General features: G+C 34.6%; 1 protein-coding gene across 5 annotated transcripts in view; it reads right to left on the bottom strand.

Annotated features, from left to right (window-relative positions):
* ABCC4 (ATP binding cassette subfamily C member 4) overlaps nucleotides 1-16,316 on the bottom strand; it is a 278,085-nt gene that overhangs the window by 85,433 nt on the left and 176,336 nt on the right. For all 5 annotated transcript variants that reach the window (XM_037800386.1, XM_037800387.1, XM_037800388.1 and 2 more), the window contains exon 21: nucleotides 856-1,006. In XM_037800386.1, the coding sequence (XP_037656314.1) occupies nucleotides 856-1,006 (151 nt within the window). The remainder of the gene's footprint in view (nucleotides 1-855; nucleotides 1,007-16,316) is intronic.

Here is a 16,316-nt window from a genome sequence, read left to right as displayed (position 1 = left end):
TTAACAATTCTACTCTCCTTATGATTTTTCTTTTTAATAATAATGAAAATGTGAGTCATGCATTTAGAATGAGATAGCTCTGAATTATTTCATCCTCTGTGATTACCTGTAGAACAGAGTGATCAATCATAAAATATTTTCCACATTATTATAAAATTAGGAGGTTGAATAGAGTAACAGACTAAATGCATTAAAAACTGATCCCTGTTCCTTGTGTCCTCCTAAAGGGATCATTTTCAGGGCTCATTTACATGAACACTCTGAAAAAAAACAAACAAACTGTGTGGCATGACAGTCAAATACTGATGAAGATAACTCAAAATAACAATGATTTATCTATTCAAACAACGGTTACCTTTTAGCTATTTGTTTTGAGTATGTGAAATATATATTTAAAAACCATTAACTCTGACAGATGACTGTATTTTCTGACATCCCCTTTCATTTTCCTAATCCTTTCCTTTCCTTGTCATTTCCAGTATCTTCAGGGAAAGGAAAATACCCTAGTTTCCTTCTATATTAGTTCCCACAGGATGAAATAGTTTATTTCTTCAAAATATATTTATTCCGTATAAGGAAGTGTGTCACTAACAAGATGGAAATGGACCCTGTCTTCACGGTGCTCTCGTACCAGCACAACATTGTTCCATGTACATCTTTTACTCCTTCCTCATGCTAAATGGCAAAGCTGCTCCATCAGCCCTAAGGTCCGCATGGAATATTCCAGATGTAACATGACATTAACCTAGTGGGACATTCTGGAAGAGAGAGTCTGCAGAATTTCAGGTGACTCCTTAATCATGGCATAAATGGAAGCTGGTACTGCCGCGCCAACCCAGCAGCCTTAATACTCACTTGTGGATTCCAGGCGTTTGACATCTCTTGACGTTTCTAAGAAATATCGCCGAAGATAAAAGAAAATGATGCCAAGGGGAATCAAGGGTATTGCAATCCAAGGAATCACTGCCACTGCCACTGCGACCACTCCAACCACTTGTAGAAATGACTGAAATAAAAAAAAAAATAGATACAGAGGCCTTCTGATGATACATATTGCACACTTATTATGCAACAAGAGAGTTCTCTAGATATTAGCTCTTTGATATACTCAGTACCCTATGTGGTAGGCACTATTATTTCCCTACTTTATAGATGAGAAAACAGAGATTTAGAGAAGCATGGATCCTATCATGATGTTATTAGGGAAATTACTGAGCAGGTTTCATAGATAAGGAATTCAGAAGCCTCCGCTATAAGCGAGATAAAGACATGGTTAATTACACATTCTTGGCTCTGAAAGGAGGGAAAACATTTCAGTTTTTAACCTTAGAAGTGGGAACTCCCCTTTCTTGGTTTTCTATCCAGTTAACATCTACTCAGTGCTGATTGTGTATCAGACCATTTATGAAATACTTCACATGTATTAACTAATTTAATCCACATGAAGTAGTTGTCTTATTATCCCATTTTACAGATGAAGACACTGAGGCACCAGGAGAGGAAAGGTAACTTGTTTAAGTTTACTCAGAATAAAACAGGGAACTGGGAAGCCCATGCATTAATCATTATGACATACTTGAGCTTGTCCCCAATTTACAGGCAATTATTCATTGTTTTGGAGAAATTTATGCCTTATTTAGTGTTCCTAATTTGTCTTTAATTTTTCACTATAAATATTTTTACTTAAGGAATTTCAGAGATTATCGACATGCCCAGTAAGGAACACACAAGAGAAGAGAAATGTGATAAAAACAATTTTTTTTTTGATATTTCTTAGAAATTTGAGAAAGTGTAGTGATAATGAGGAAATATATTACAATGTCTGAAAGTTTTGCTTTGTTTTGTTTTACCACCTGGATATATATTAAAATTTTCATCATTATAAATATTTAAAATGTTCTCCTTAAAAGGCTAATGATAAAAACAATAAATGCCATTTATCAGGTGTTTACTCCATGCTAGGCACTATGCTAATAGTTCTATGAACATTCACTTAATTCTAACCTGACTCTGGAATGCAAGTACTGTACTAATTTTAAAAATCAAGAAAATGAGTATCAGAGAACTTAGGTGCCTTTCCTAAAAGCTCAGAGCTAGAGGCTAGTGGAACTAAGATTTGAATTCAAGTCTTTTTATTTTCAAAGTCTGTTACCAATTTTTACAGAAGTTTAACATTAGCTTTCACCATTCTGAATACTCCAGGGATGAGAAATTAACTTGTCTAAAAAGACAGCAGGTAGAATGGAAATCCAAGTCACCGGATGATGCCGAATTTAGTATCCATCTTTACCAGCAACAGCATAAAATCACGGTCTTCAGCTTCAGACAATATGAACGCAATTCAAGACCTAGTATCTAACTACTCCTACAAGGAAAGCACTGAGCTAGCTTCTTGATTAGGGTCGGAGGGTGGGACACACAGATTAGTTTTGTATGGTTCGAGGCCTCTGAAGCTTACAATCAATGAACAGATACTTACAGATGATTTCAGCACAAGGCACAGAGAGCCAAGGAAATACAGGGAGGAATACATTATCACTGTTTAGTGCGCTAAGAAGGGACTTATAACGGGACTTCAAAGGCCCATTTAACAGACAAATGAAAGAGTGGTGTGAATAATAATTTGTAGGCAAAAATCATGGTTTATAGAAATTTGGGCCAATGGGGTGCTGGGTGACCAAGGTTAAGTTGCTTGCCCCCGCCCTGTTAACACGTCCTGATCTCTGGACTCCTCTCCAGGCTGCCCTCTGCAGCCGCTCCCAGGCACAGCTCCCAGGCAAGGATCAGCGGGGTAAGACCTTTGAGACCCGTGTGTCACTGGTTCAGAGTCCTTCCCAATGAGGGTTCTCAGAAGAGCCTCAAAATCGTTATGGTGAATGAGAAAAGTAAGAACTCTCATTTCCATTTACAGATAAGGAAAGTGGAGCTCAGGAGGTTAAGTGGTTGTCCTAAGTTCTCCGGGGAAGTTACAGTGTGCTACGCTGAAAGCCAGGAGCAGTTTGTACTCAGGGAATCCAAGTGCCACCACTTCCGTAAGATTCAAGATAGTGAACTGCTAAACCTGAGGAACATGGAGGAATAGGAGATTCTTCTGGACATGTAAGTTCATGTTCAGGAGCCCCTGCGAACTAAGTGGTTTTATCTTGACCCATATTCATATACTGTTTGTTCATAGTCTCTACTACAATATCAATACAAAAAACAGAGTGAAGAGGACTGGAATTTTGAAGAAGCAAATGCTGACCATAAATTGAGGAAAACAGGGCTACCTGGCCTCTCTCTTTTCATATGTACAGCTAAACAATTTCTTACAACTACTCAATTAATTGGATGCATGCAGCCCATCACACTGCACCAATCAGGAAGCCAAGCAGCTTCCTGGATGTTCGTGACATGGTTCTTCTGGTTCCTCTCTAGGTTGGGTCTTAAGTAAAGTCACCATAGTTGCCATCACTGGCTGTCAGGAAAAACATTGTTGAAATGTCAATTACGAAAAACTGCAAAATTACTATTCCTTTTAATGGATTCTCATTATTTGATTGGATATTACATACCAGTTTCAATTATCAGGCTCTCCCTAGGTTAAAGTTTTTTATGGCTAATGAACCCAGCCTGGCAGATTACCTGGGAAGAAGTAAGTTCAAAACAAAAGGCTCCACAGGACCATAGCAAGGCCCTTTTTAGGATACCCATTGAAGACTGGTCACTGTTGATCTCAGATGCTCCCAGGTTGGGTTAGGTCTTTTAGATTCTTCAACCCCAAATTGTGAAGCAATTCAAAGACAATTTCTAATAAGAGTTTTATTTCTACTTACAGGTCTTGCTGCAGCCAGCGTCCCAATGAATTATTTATATACATCATATGTAACATATATAATGTAGTTATACATTTATATGTATATACATATGTGAGCCTTTTACTACAAGTGGTCTCAAACTCTTTGTGAAGGTTGGCAGAGAACAAAAATAATAGGTAAGAAAAATATAATACTCTGAAGAAGAAAAACATAAGATTCTGACACATGGCAAATATCCCTTCCTTGAAACCAATCTCACCTCTTCCTTTCCAATTCCCAGGGATTCCAAGGAGCCTAACCCAAGCTACAAACACAATGCCCACCCATCCCATTTGATTCCAAGCCCATTTAATAACTCACACCCCTTGGCCAGTGCTTCTGTCATGTCATGACACACAGAGACAATATGTTTATATAAATCAAGAAACATCTTGGCCTGAAGCAATGCCCCAAGACCAGAGAAGAACCATTATTTTGATACTTGTTACCACTGGGGCATGCCAATTGGAAATTATATCCAAACTCTATGAATCTACATGACCAAATACAAACTCAGTCCTTGGATGAAGGCTTTCACTTGAGTGTATATATTGATTTTTCATAGTTGGAAGTAATTCTGTAGTTTATAGAGAAGTGACAACCTAGACCTATTGGGGAGGGGGTGGAAAGCAAGTTCACTTATCCTGTATTGTGCTGTCTGACAGGGTTTAGGGCCAACCCTAATATTAATAGGGATGGTAAGAATCCACCTCTTAGAATATTAGTAAAAACAGGGATAATACTAACAACTTCATGCATATAAAGTGCTTAGCTGTCTGCTAGAGTTCATGTGTAACAAACAGAAGCCCTCATGACAATTATTATTGCCCCTCAGTACACTCCATCAGTACACTCTGGATGTCAGGAGCTGGGGAGGGCAGATGGTGCAGTGACAGATTTGTGGGCCCCAAGCATCTTAGAATATCATGATACCTAAAAGTAGTTAAAATGGGAAATGTTTTATCATCATAAATGTTACCATAATAGAAATTTTAAAAAAGAGAATATCATGAAATATGGACCCAGAAAGGTAGCCGATTCTGACCCCTGGAACATCTGACATTATCCACACACAGGTCAAATAGGCACTATTGTTTCAGAGGGATGACGTCATGTTTCAAAATGACTGGGTTTTCTCTGGCTTATGTATGTAAGGTCAATTTTCTATGAATATGCACTTTTGAAAGAAGATGGAGACTAAACCTCATGCCTACTACGATTTCTGTATTTTCCATTTTTTCCCCCAACTCCAGGCTTCCCAAAGATTGATAACCTTAGGGAAACAAGCAAGCCAACATTTCCTGAATGTTTCTTTTCTCATTCCACATCCTCCTTCTGTTTCAAGGGTTGCTTTCCTTAGTGAAGAGGGATTGCTCTGAAATTGCTGAGGTCCTAAAGAAAAAGGTGGCGAACCACTGAATCAACAAAACCTAACCAAATGCGTGCTCCCGGATTACTCAATATGTTCAAAAAAGAAAATCAATCTGACCTCTTCTATTAAATGCATAATGAATTGGTATGCCAATATCAAGGGAAATACAAAAGCTAGATTTTGTACACCTAGTTAAACCCAACAAATAAAGGCAGTCCACTCCAGGTCTGCCTTTTTGGTGCAAGAGTTTGCGTTGTCAGGATGACTTTAGAGAAAGGATCACCAACACCTAAGGAAGTTTTGTCTGATATGGACACCTCCTCTCATCCTCATAAAGGAGGCTGTGAGCTGTTTCTCGTAAACCATTGGCACATCTAAATAAATTCTTAAGTCATGAAAAGCAAAAAGGAAAGGAAAAAATAAACCTTATGGAAAGGTATAAATTGTTTCGCTTCAAAGGCTTTCTAATAAAAATTTCTTTAAAAACAAGGCATTGCTTTATGCCTAGTACATGACAGATTTTCCCATAATACTGAAGAAATTCCATAATTCTCTATATCTAGTTGACTACAAAAGAAAGGTACAATTGCTCCTGCCCTCTGAAATACCGATAATATATAACATTTCATGACACTTGCCATGTGTTCAGCTTCTTAAGTATTTCACATGCATTATTTAACTTAATTCTCAGATCAAATCTAAGTAGGTGGTATTATTTCCATTTATATAGGTGGAATCTAAGGTTCAGAGAGGCTAAGTAACTTGATCAAAGTCAGATAATTCTGTTAGTCTTGAATCCAGGCTGGTTCTTTTAACCTCTACTTGATATTGCATCCCATATACATATAAGATTCATATTTGAAAGACTTTTAAAATTAGTCAATACATAGAAATTATTTATTTTCCCCCTTTCTCTGCATTTTCTAGTTTTGTTGGGTTTCTTGTGGCTGTATCTGATCTCTCTCATGAGGTCACTGGCCCTAGACCCCAGCTAATTAAGAAATAGTGGCCTGCTCAACTCACAGAGCTAACCATGACGAGGGTCTTATTAAATTCTTGCTATGAACACACCAACATGTGTTGATTTAAGAATTATTTTGAAATAAGGAAAAAATGTTTCATGAGAAGATGAATTCTAAGCCCAGAATCAAAATGCCTTGGGAACAAAAAAAAAAAAAAAGAAAAAAGAAAAAGAGCTCAATTTAAATTTAATAAACACATAAAACCCTTAGATACAAAAGGAGGTTGTACTGAATGGTGGTAAAACATACTATTCCCCCAGGGAGACTCTTCCTCTAGAATTAATACTGTATACTAATATTACAGATTTTAATATATTCTTTCCATAAACAAAAATTTAAATACAAGGACTTATTTGCTTGTTTTGCATTTAACTACCAAACTGCTTACAAGTCCTGTAGGAATTCCTAGGTATCTGCCTAATATTTACTTCAAACTTAATTCCATGGGATTCTGTTCCTGCTAGTCTTTGTGAAGTTTGTGCCAAAGAACATGTTTTCTATAAGCAGCAGTAAAAATGTATTCTTCTTATTTCACACAAATAACTATGTCATCCATACTCTCAGCTCACTCTTCCTTATTTGAACTCTGTCTCTAACATTTGTATTAGGCATAAAGTGAAGTATGTATTTAATCATTAAGGCCCTGTAATCATTAGTAGACAATATTTTCACTATTTGTTTACAGTATTAAAAAATGAAATCAGGGTCATTAAGATTGCTTACACCTCAAAGAAACTTGAAAGCTTTTAATTCTGCTGTCAGTCAGCTTCTTAACAATCCTGTTCCAAACTGTGATAAGGACAAATCATCCAAGTTGCCTTAAACCATTGATTTTGCAGAAGATATGACTTCAGTGCAATAAACAAAGCAAGATTCACTTCTTGGCAAGAAGACATGGCAAGATTTTCTTCTGATTTAGATAGAAAAAAAAAACCGATGACTAGTTTTTGATCAGTAAGCTGTTTTATTGATGTGGGAGTAGGTAAGATTCTTCTGCCTATTTATTCTGGAAACATATGAAATAAAAAATTATCTCTCAATGAAATGACTACCATATAGATTGTGCTTCTGGCTAAAGCAGGATTCTCATGGAAGAAATAAAATCGCGAACAGGCTATCCAAAATTCTTAAAGTAACTGAAGATTAAATTCTGATTACTATCAGAGCATCACATCACCCTTCAATTATAGGTTGAAAAGAAATGAAGAGAAAAATATGGAAGGCTTTCAAAAGGGAAGCGCCTAAATGCTTTCTTTTCAGCCTCAGTATTCAGTTGGCAGGTATGAGCTTTGTGCTAATACATGGCACCTTGTATGTCTCGGGGGTTCAGAGGTCAACCTGGTTCCCACCTCTACGCCCTTCACAGGACCCACCTTGGGAGGTCCCTCCTTTATCACCTCTGTTTCGCTGACCTCACCCAACTCAGCTAACTCTGTTAAACCAGAACTTTCAGGAATGTTGGTGTGTCTTATTTGTATGAAAAGATCTACACAAACTCTCTCTTAGATTAAGCTTTCTAAACTTGTACTTTTCTTGGGATACACTAATCACTCCTTTCATCCCTCATTTAGCTGCTTCTGATCTTTTCACATCAATGTCAGACCTGTGTTCTCACTCTTTTATCTCTTAATCCTGAGTCACAGCTGACTCCACTAGAGAGTGAATGGTGTTTGATTGACGATCTGTTTACCAACAAAACAGAAGGCAACAGGGAAATGTAGGGTAGGGTATGTCTTCCTTTGTGTTCAAAAAATCTCATTGATCAATAGCTTTGCTTCTCCTTATTTTTCAGTGTTAATGCTTATTACAAGATTCAAGGCTGGAGTCCATTTTTTGCTTCTTTTAAAAGACACATCTTACAAATAAAGGCACAGGAAAGTTGCAAGTAAAATCCTAGAAAAAGGAACCCCATGGAAACACTAGTCAAAAGAAAGCTGGAGTATTTATATTTATTACCATAAACCAAAGGCTTTAAAGTATGATGCATTCCTAAAGATAAAGGAAAACATTTGAAAAATTAAGGGTCAAATTACCCAAGATATTTAAAACATAATAACTAGTAATATCACTTCAAATGGATAAGGCAAAATCTGATGGGACTACAGGAGAAACAGAAAAATCCATGAACACAGTGGGGGATTTTAACCTACTTATTTCAATAACTAATAGAAGAATCAGATAAAAATCAATAAATATATAGAAGATTTGAACAACATGATTAACAAACTTGACCTAAGTAATACTGCAACTGACAACTTCATACTACATATTTTTTTTCAACTGTATGAATACTAGGCCATAAAGCAAGCACCAACAAATTTCAAAGGACTTAATAAGAAATCAATTAACAAAATGATAATTAGAAAATCACTAAATGTTTGAAAATTAGGCTATATACTTTTAAATTAACAACAGGTTCAAAGAAATTACAATGAATATTGAAGTTATTTTGAAAAAAAAAAAAGAAAATGAAAATCTAATCTGAGGGCTGCACCTAAAAGCTGTGGTTAGAGGTAAATTTATAGATTTAAACATGTATTTTTGAATAAAAAGAAAGGCTAAAAATCAGAGTCTAAATATCCATCTCAAGAAAATAAAAAAGAATAGCAAGTTAAACTAAAATATATAGAAGAGTGGAAATAAAAGTAGACATGAATGAAAACGATGCCTAATTTTAAAAAGATACTCTTTACATAACATTAGACAGAACCTAATGAAAGAGATGCCAGACTTCTACAGTGAAAACTAAAAATAGTTTTCATAACGTAGAAGGAATGGTTTTATATTATAAAATAGAAGTTAAAGATAAAAAAAAAACAAAACAGTATTAATATTGGCATAGAGATGCACGGGGGAAAGAATATGGGAAAAGAAGAGAATCAAAAAACAGATTCATACCTCTACAGTTGCATGATTTGTGACCAAAGTGATACTGGAAAACACTGGGGAAAAGAATGCCCCCCCACCACCACAATAAATGGTACTGGTTCAAACGGATAGTCATAGGGAAAAAAACGAATCGTGAAATCTTCCTAAAACCATTCATAAAAATTAACATGCGGTAGATCATAAACCTAAATGTAAAAAGTAAAACAACAAAGTTTCTACAAGATAAAAGGAGACTATCAAATGAAATTGGCAAAGACTTTATGTTTAAACAGGACATGAAAACACTACCAATAAAGAAAAATACTGAAAAATGTATTTATGAAAATACAGTACTAAGAGAGTGAAAAGGCAAGCCTTAGAGTGGGAGAAGGAATGGGCTAAAACTATGTATAAAAAGGAACTCATATTCAGAAGATATTAAAAAAAAAACTATAAATCAAAAAGAAAAATACCAGAGTATCCAACAGAAAAAGTAGCAAGACACTTCAAACAGATATTTTACAAAACACAACACTAAACTGGCCAATAAACATGAAAGATGGACAATACAAAAAAATAAACCAAATGGAAATGCTAGGAACAAAAATAGGATATAAAAATAAAGAACTCATTCAATGGGCTTATGGAAGGAAAATAGAGAAAGGATTTGTGACCCTGAAAACATATCAACAAACATTATCTGAACTGAAACACAGAGAGGAAAACAAAGACTGAAAGAACCAAACAGAATATCCTAGATTTATAGGGCAAGATCACAGAATCTAGCATACGTGTAATTCGAGTCCCAAAAGGGAAGTAACTGGAATCCCAAAAGGGAAGGAGAGGAAAGGAGAGGAAGAATGAGGAAGAAATTTTTGAAGAGAGAAAGGCTCACTATTTTCAAAAACAGAAGAAAAACTTGAACCCACATGTCAAAGCAGCTCAGTGAACTCTAAGGAAGATATTAGGAACACACAGTCAAACTGCTGAAAACCAGAGACAAAGAGGAAACCTTAAAATCAGCCAGTGGAAAATGGCACTAATTATAGGGGAACAAGGATAAGAATGAAGGCTGACTTCTCAGAAACAATGGAGGGAGAAGACAGTGGACTGACATCTTTACAATGCTGAAGGAAAACAGAAACTGTCCAACTAGAATCTTACATATATAGAAAAGATCATTTTTAAATGAAGGTAAAATAAAAACATGCTTGGATGGACAAAAGCTAAGAGAATCTGTCTCCAGTAGACCAACAAGCAATGCTAAAAGAAGCTCTTCAGCCTGAAAGGAAATGATCCCAGAAGGAAGCTCAGACATCAGAAAGGAATAATGAGTACCAGAAAGGATAAATACGTGGATAAATATATAATACAATTGTTATTATCTTTATAATATATATGCACATAAACACACACATGTATACTTAAAATTATTTTAAAAGACTGTTGACTGTTTAAAGTAAAAACAATAACAATATATTGTGAGGTTTGTAGCATCTCTATATAGAGGTAAACAATATGACAACAGAAGCACAAAGGACAGGGAAAACAAATTAGCGGTGAGGCTCTTCCCATTGTGCATTTGGCAGAACATGATTTGTAAGTAGAATGTGATAAGTTAAACGGCATGTTTTGAGTTCTAGCACAACCACTGAATAACAACACAAAGAAATATAGCTAAAAATGCAACAGATCTAAAAGACAGATGCATAAAGTGTAAAAAATCAGTAGTTTGGGATTCATAATGTATAAACATGCAATCTGTGACAAGAACTACCTAGAGGTGGGGAAACAGAAGGGTAAAGAAATATAGTTTGTGTACACCATTGATGTTAAGTTGACAGCTAAGCAAGCAAGAATGTTACAGATTTATGTTAAATTTAAACCCATGATAACTACAAAGAAAATTTCAGAGAATATGCAAGTTCATAGAGGTGGAAATTAGAGTGCAGATTGTCAGGGAAGGAGTAGGGGAAATGGGAATTAATGCAAAATGAGTTTATGCATAGTGGCTTTCTGTTGGGGAAATGGGAAAGTTTTAGTAATGGGAGGTGGTAAAAGTACTGCAACAGTGTAAATGTGAGTAATGCCACTTAATTGTAAGCTTGGGACTGTCGTTGGGATGGGAAAGTTTTTAAAGTATATATGTTCCCATAATTTAAAAAAATAAAGAGCAACTAAAGAAATAATGACAATTAAAAGCAATACATGATCCCAAACATGATCTAATAATGGAGGAGAAAAGGCCTAAAAGAACATTTTTAGGTCTTGGAAAAATTGGAATATACACTGTCAGCTTTATATCAATGTTAAATTTCTTGAACTTGATAGCTGCACTTAAGGTGGTTACATAAGTGAATATCCTTGTTCTTAGGAAATGTGCATGGCAGTAATAAGTGTTCAAGGAGCATGATGTATACAACCGACACTCAAGTCTTCAAAAAACAGACTGATAGATAGACAGACTGACAGATGGACAGATAGATGGATTGATGGATAGATAAAATAATATAAAATAATACAGCAAATGTGACAAAATATGAAAATTGGTGTATCTGGGTATCTAGGGTAGAGGAGTATATTGGAGTTCTCTATATGGGATTTGTATTATTTTGTAAGTGTACTGTAAGTTTGAAAGTATTTAAAAATAAAGTGTTCTTAAAAATGCAAAAAAAAAAAAATGCAATAGCAAAAAAAAAAGAAATAAAATATATATTCAATTCACCCAAAAGGAGGAGGAACAAAGGATAAAAGAACTTATGAGGCAAACAGAAAACAAATACCAAAATGGTAGACTTAAACCTAACCATGCCAATAATTTCACTGAATGTTCATGGATTAAACACTCCAATTAAAAGGCAGTGACTGTCAGGTGGGTAAGAAGCAAGACCCAACTAGGTGCTATTTACAAGAAATGGTTTACATACAAAGAGAGAGGCTGAAAGTAAAAAAGGCAGAAAAAGATACACCATGCAAAATACTAAACAAAAAAGCTAGTACGGCTATATTAATATCAGTCAAAGTAGACTTCAAGACAGATTGTTATCAAAGATACAGTGACATTTTATACTAATAAAAGGGTCAATTCATCAAAAAAGACCTAATAATCTTAACTGCATATGCACCTAATAACAGAGCTTCAAAATATATAAAGCAAACATTGAAAGAACTGAAGGGGGGGTGGAATTCACAATCATAGTTGGAGATTTTAACACCTCGTTCTCAGGAATTGAGAGAACAAGTAGACAAAACTTCAATGAAGTGATTAAGATTTAAGCACTATAATTCAAACTTGACTTGTCATTTTTAAACACTATACCCAAGCTACAGAATATACAATTTTTTTTCCAAGTCCAGAGATAAAGGTCCCTTTCACCAATTTAGACTAAATCCTGAGCCATAAAAAAACTTTCACTACATTTCAAAGTATCACAATCTTACAGAATATTTTTTCTGACTACAACCAGGTTAATCAGGAATCAATAATAATAAAGATATTTACAAAATTTCCAAATCTTGGAAATGGAATGACATACTCCTTAGTGACTCACCATTAACAAACACCACAAAGTCAACTCAAAAATACTTTGAACTGAACATGAAAACAAAACACATATCAAAATTTACAGATGCAGCTAAACAGTGAATCAAAGGAAATTTTTAGTTTTAACTGTCAATATAAGGAAGGAAAAAAATGAAGAGCAATGGTCTAATATTCAATCTTAAGAAGCTAGAGAAAGGAGGGCAAATAAAGTAATGTAAATTGAAAAAAGAAACGAGTAGAAATCAACAAAATAGAAAAATCTACAAACTACAGACAAAATCAATGAAGTCAAAAGTTGGTTCATTGAAAAAAATAAAATAAAATTTATATACCCCTAGCAAAACTGATTAAGAGAGAAAGAGGGAAAGAATAAGAAAGAAACAAAAACTGTCAACATCAAGAATAAAAGAAGAAATTTTTTAACACATCATAAAGACAGTAAATGAACAAATAAGGGGCTATTATAAACAAGTTAATGTCAAAAATTTTTTCAGTGAAGACGAGATGTACAAGTACAAAATAAGACATACAAAAAAAGAAAATCCAAATCACCCTTTATCTATAAAAGATACTAAATATATAATTGAAACACTTCTCACTAAGAAAATTCCAGATCTAGATAGTTTCATTGATGAATTCTATGACCCATTTAAGGAAGAAATAATACCAGTCTTACAAACTCATTTCATTTTCTCTCAGAAAACAGAGGAGGAGTATATCAATCAGATTCAACCAGTGAAGCAGAACCAGAAGGAGATTTACATTAACAAATTTATTAAATAAAGAACTGGCTTGTATGATTGTGGAGACTGGCTAGGCAAGTTCAAAATCCATAGGGCAGGCCATCAGGATGGCAGGAGAGAACTCTCCGGCAGGAGCTGAAACTATTAGTCACAGACAGAAATACTTTTTCAGGGATGCCTAAGCTCTGCTGTTAAGGCTTTCAACTGATTGAATATGGCCCACCCACATTATCTAGGATAACCTTCCTTACTTAAAGCCAACTGATTATGGACTTTAATTCCATCTACAAAATACTGTCAAAGCAATACCTAGATTAGTGTTTGACTGAATAATTGGGGACCATAATCTAGCCAAGCTGACACTTAAAACTGAGCATCACAAAGAGGGAACACTTCCCTCTTTTTATGAGATCAGCATACCCCTGATAACAAAAGCTGACAAACATTATAAGAATAAATTATAGACCAATCTCCCTCATAAACAATAGATACAAAAATTCTTGACCAAATATCAAGAAATTGAATCCAGCAATACATATAAAAAGATACTACATCACAACCAAGTGGAGGTCATTACAAGAGCATAATATTAATTTAACACACAAATATCAACCAGTGAAATTCACCACTTGAAGAGATTAAAGGAGAAAAATCATGATTATCTGAAGAGATGCAGAATAAGCATTTGTCAAAATTCAACACCCATTTTTGATAAAAATTAAAAACTCTTAGCAAATTAGGAATTAAAGAGACTTCTTCAGTCTGATAACAGATATCTACTTGAATTTAAAAAAACCAACACTGCAGGTATTATCGTACTCCATGGTAAAAATTGCAAGTTTTTCCTACAAAAGAGAAAAGATATATCATCTTATTGCTTCTACTCAACACTGTACTAAAAACTCTAGCCAGAGTATAAGTTAGGAAAAGGAAATAAAAGTCATAAATATTGGAAAGGAAGAAGTAATACTGTCATTCACAGCTGATAAGATTGTGTATGTAGAAAATTTTAGGAAATAAATTTTTAAAAATCCAGGAAAGAGAAAAGTGAATTCAAGGTTAATACACAAAATCAATTGTATTTTTATATACTTAGCAACAAAAAAATTAATTGGAAAATGACATTAAAAAACAATCCCATTTAAAAAGAATCAAAAGCATCAAATACTCAGGAATAAATATAACCAAAGGGATGCAAGATGTCTACACTTAACACTACAAAACATTTCTGAGACAAATTAAAGAAGACTTAAATAAGTGGAGAGATACACCATATTCACAGATTCAATATTGTTAAGCTGTCCAGCCTCCCCCAGTTGATCAGTAGCTAAAAGGCAATACTAACCAACATTCCAGCAGGCTTTAAAAAAAAAGAAATCAACAAGCTGATTCTAAAATTTATATGGAAATATGAAGGATACAGAATGACATAAAATAACCTTGACAAAGAAGTACAAAGTTTGAGAGCTTCCAGTAGTGGATTTCAAGACAGCTAAAATTTACAATAACCAAGACAATGTGGTATTGCTGTAAAGACAGACAAACAGATCAGATGAACAGATAAGTTGTACATATATAGGCCCATTCACATACATTCACTTGATTTTCAGTAAGGTACCAGCTCAATTCAATGCATAAAAGTCTTTTTAACAAATGTTGCTAAATTAACTGGGAAAAAATAAGCTTCAACTGCTAACTCATTCCATACACAAAAATTAACACAAGCTGCATCACTTTTTAAAAGGTAGAACAATAAAAAAATCTTCACACTCCCTGGGATAGGAAAAGATTCTTAGGACAAAATTAAAAAAAAAAAAAAAAAAGAACCCCACAAATTATAAAAGGAAAAAAAAAATTGATAAAATGTAGACTTCATCAAAATTAAAACCTGCTGTCCAAAAGACACCATTAAAAGAATGAAAAGGCAAGCTACAGACTGTAAGAAAATATTCACAAAGGACTAGTATTAAACAGATAACAAGGAACTAGGAATATACCTATATATATATATAAATTCCTATAAGCCAACAATAAAAAGATAAGAAAACCCAGTTAAAAAATCCACCAAAAAAAAGAAAGATATGTGAATGGCCAATGGCATGCATGAAAAGGAGGTCAGTATCATCAGTCATCAGACAGATGCAAATTAAAACCACAAGGATATATCATTAGAAAGGCTAAAATCATCAACACTGATAATACCAAATGTCAGTGAGGATGTAGGGCTACTGCTGGGCATTTAAAAGGGTACAACCATTATGAAAAACTGTGGTAGTTGCTTTTTTTTCTTAAGCATACACCCGCCATATGACCCAGCAATTCCACACCTAAGTATTTTATCCAAGAGAAATGAAATATATGTCCACATGAGTACCTGTGTAAGAATGTTTCCTGCTAAAACTAGCAACAACCCAAATGTCCAATGCCTGGAGAATAGAAAAACAAATGGCATCTTCATACAACGGAATATCACGTGCAAAAAAAGAAATGAATCACTGAAACATACAACTTGGATGAATGAATCTCAAAAATATTATGTTGAGCCAAAGAAGCCAGACATAAAAAATATACATTGTATTGATTCCATTTATATGATGTCCAAGAACAGGAAAACTAATCTATGTTGACAGAAAAGTGGGAGAAGTACAGGGGTGGGAACTGATTGAAAGGGGCAAGAGGAACTTTCTGAGGTGATGGAAATGCTCTCCATCTTGTTTTGGGTGGTGGTACACAATTGTAAAAAGTGCATCAAACTGGAAAAAAAGTTTATTATATTGTATATAAACTATAGCTCACTAAAAACAACAATGGGTTAAAAAAAAATTTGAAGACACAAGGATTCCATTCCCATTCCTTTGGTCATGCTCAGGGAGGTGTAGTCAATGTGTAAGATACACAGCCACAATGCCAAGTGGTGATTTCTTTGGGTGT

Source organism: Choloepus didactylus, chromosome 12, assembly GCF_015220235.1.
Source record: "Choloepus didactylus isolate mChoDid1 chromosome 12, mChoDid1.pri, whole genome shotgun sequence".
Taxonomy (NCBI): domain Eukaryota; kingdom Metazoa; phylum Chordata; class Mammalia; order Pilosa; family Megalonychidae; genus Choloepus; species Choloepus didactylus.
This window is presented reverse-complemented; position numbering and strand designations above follow the sequence as displayed.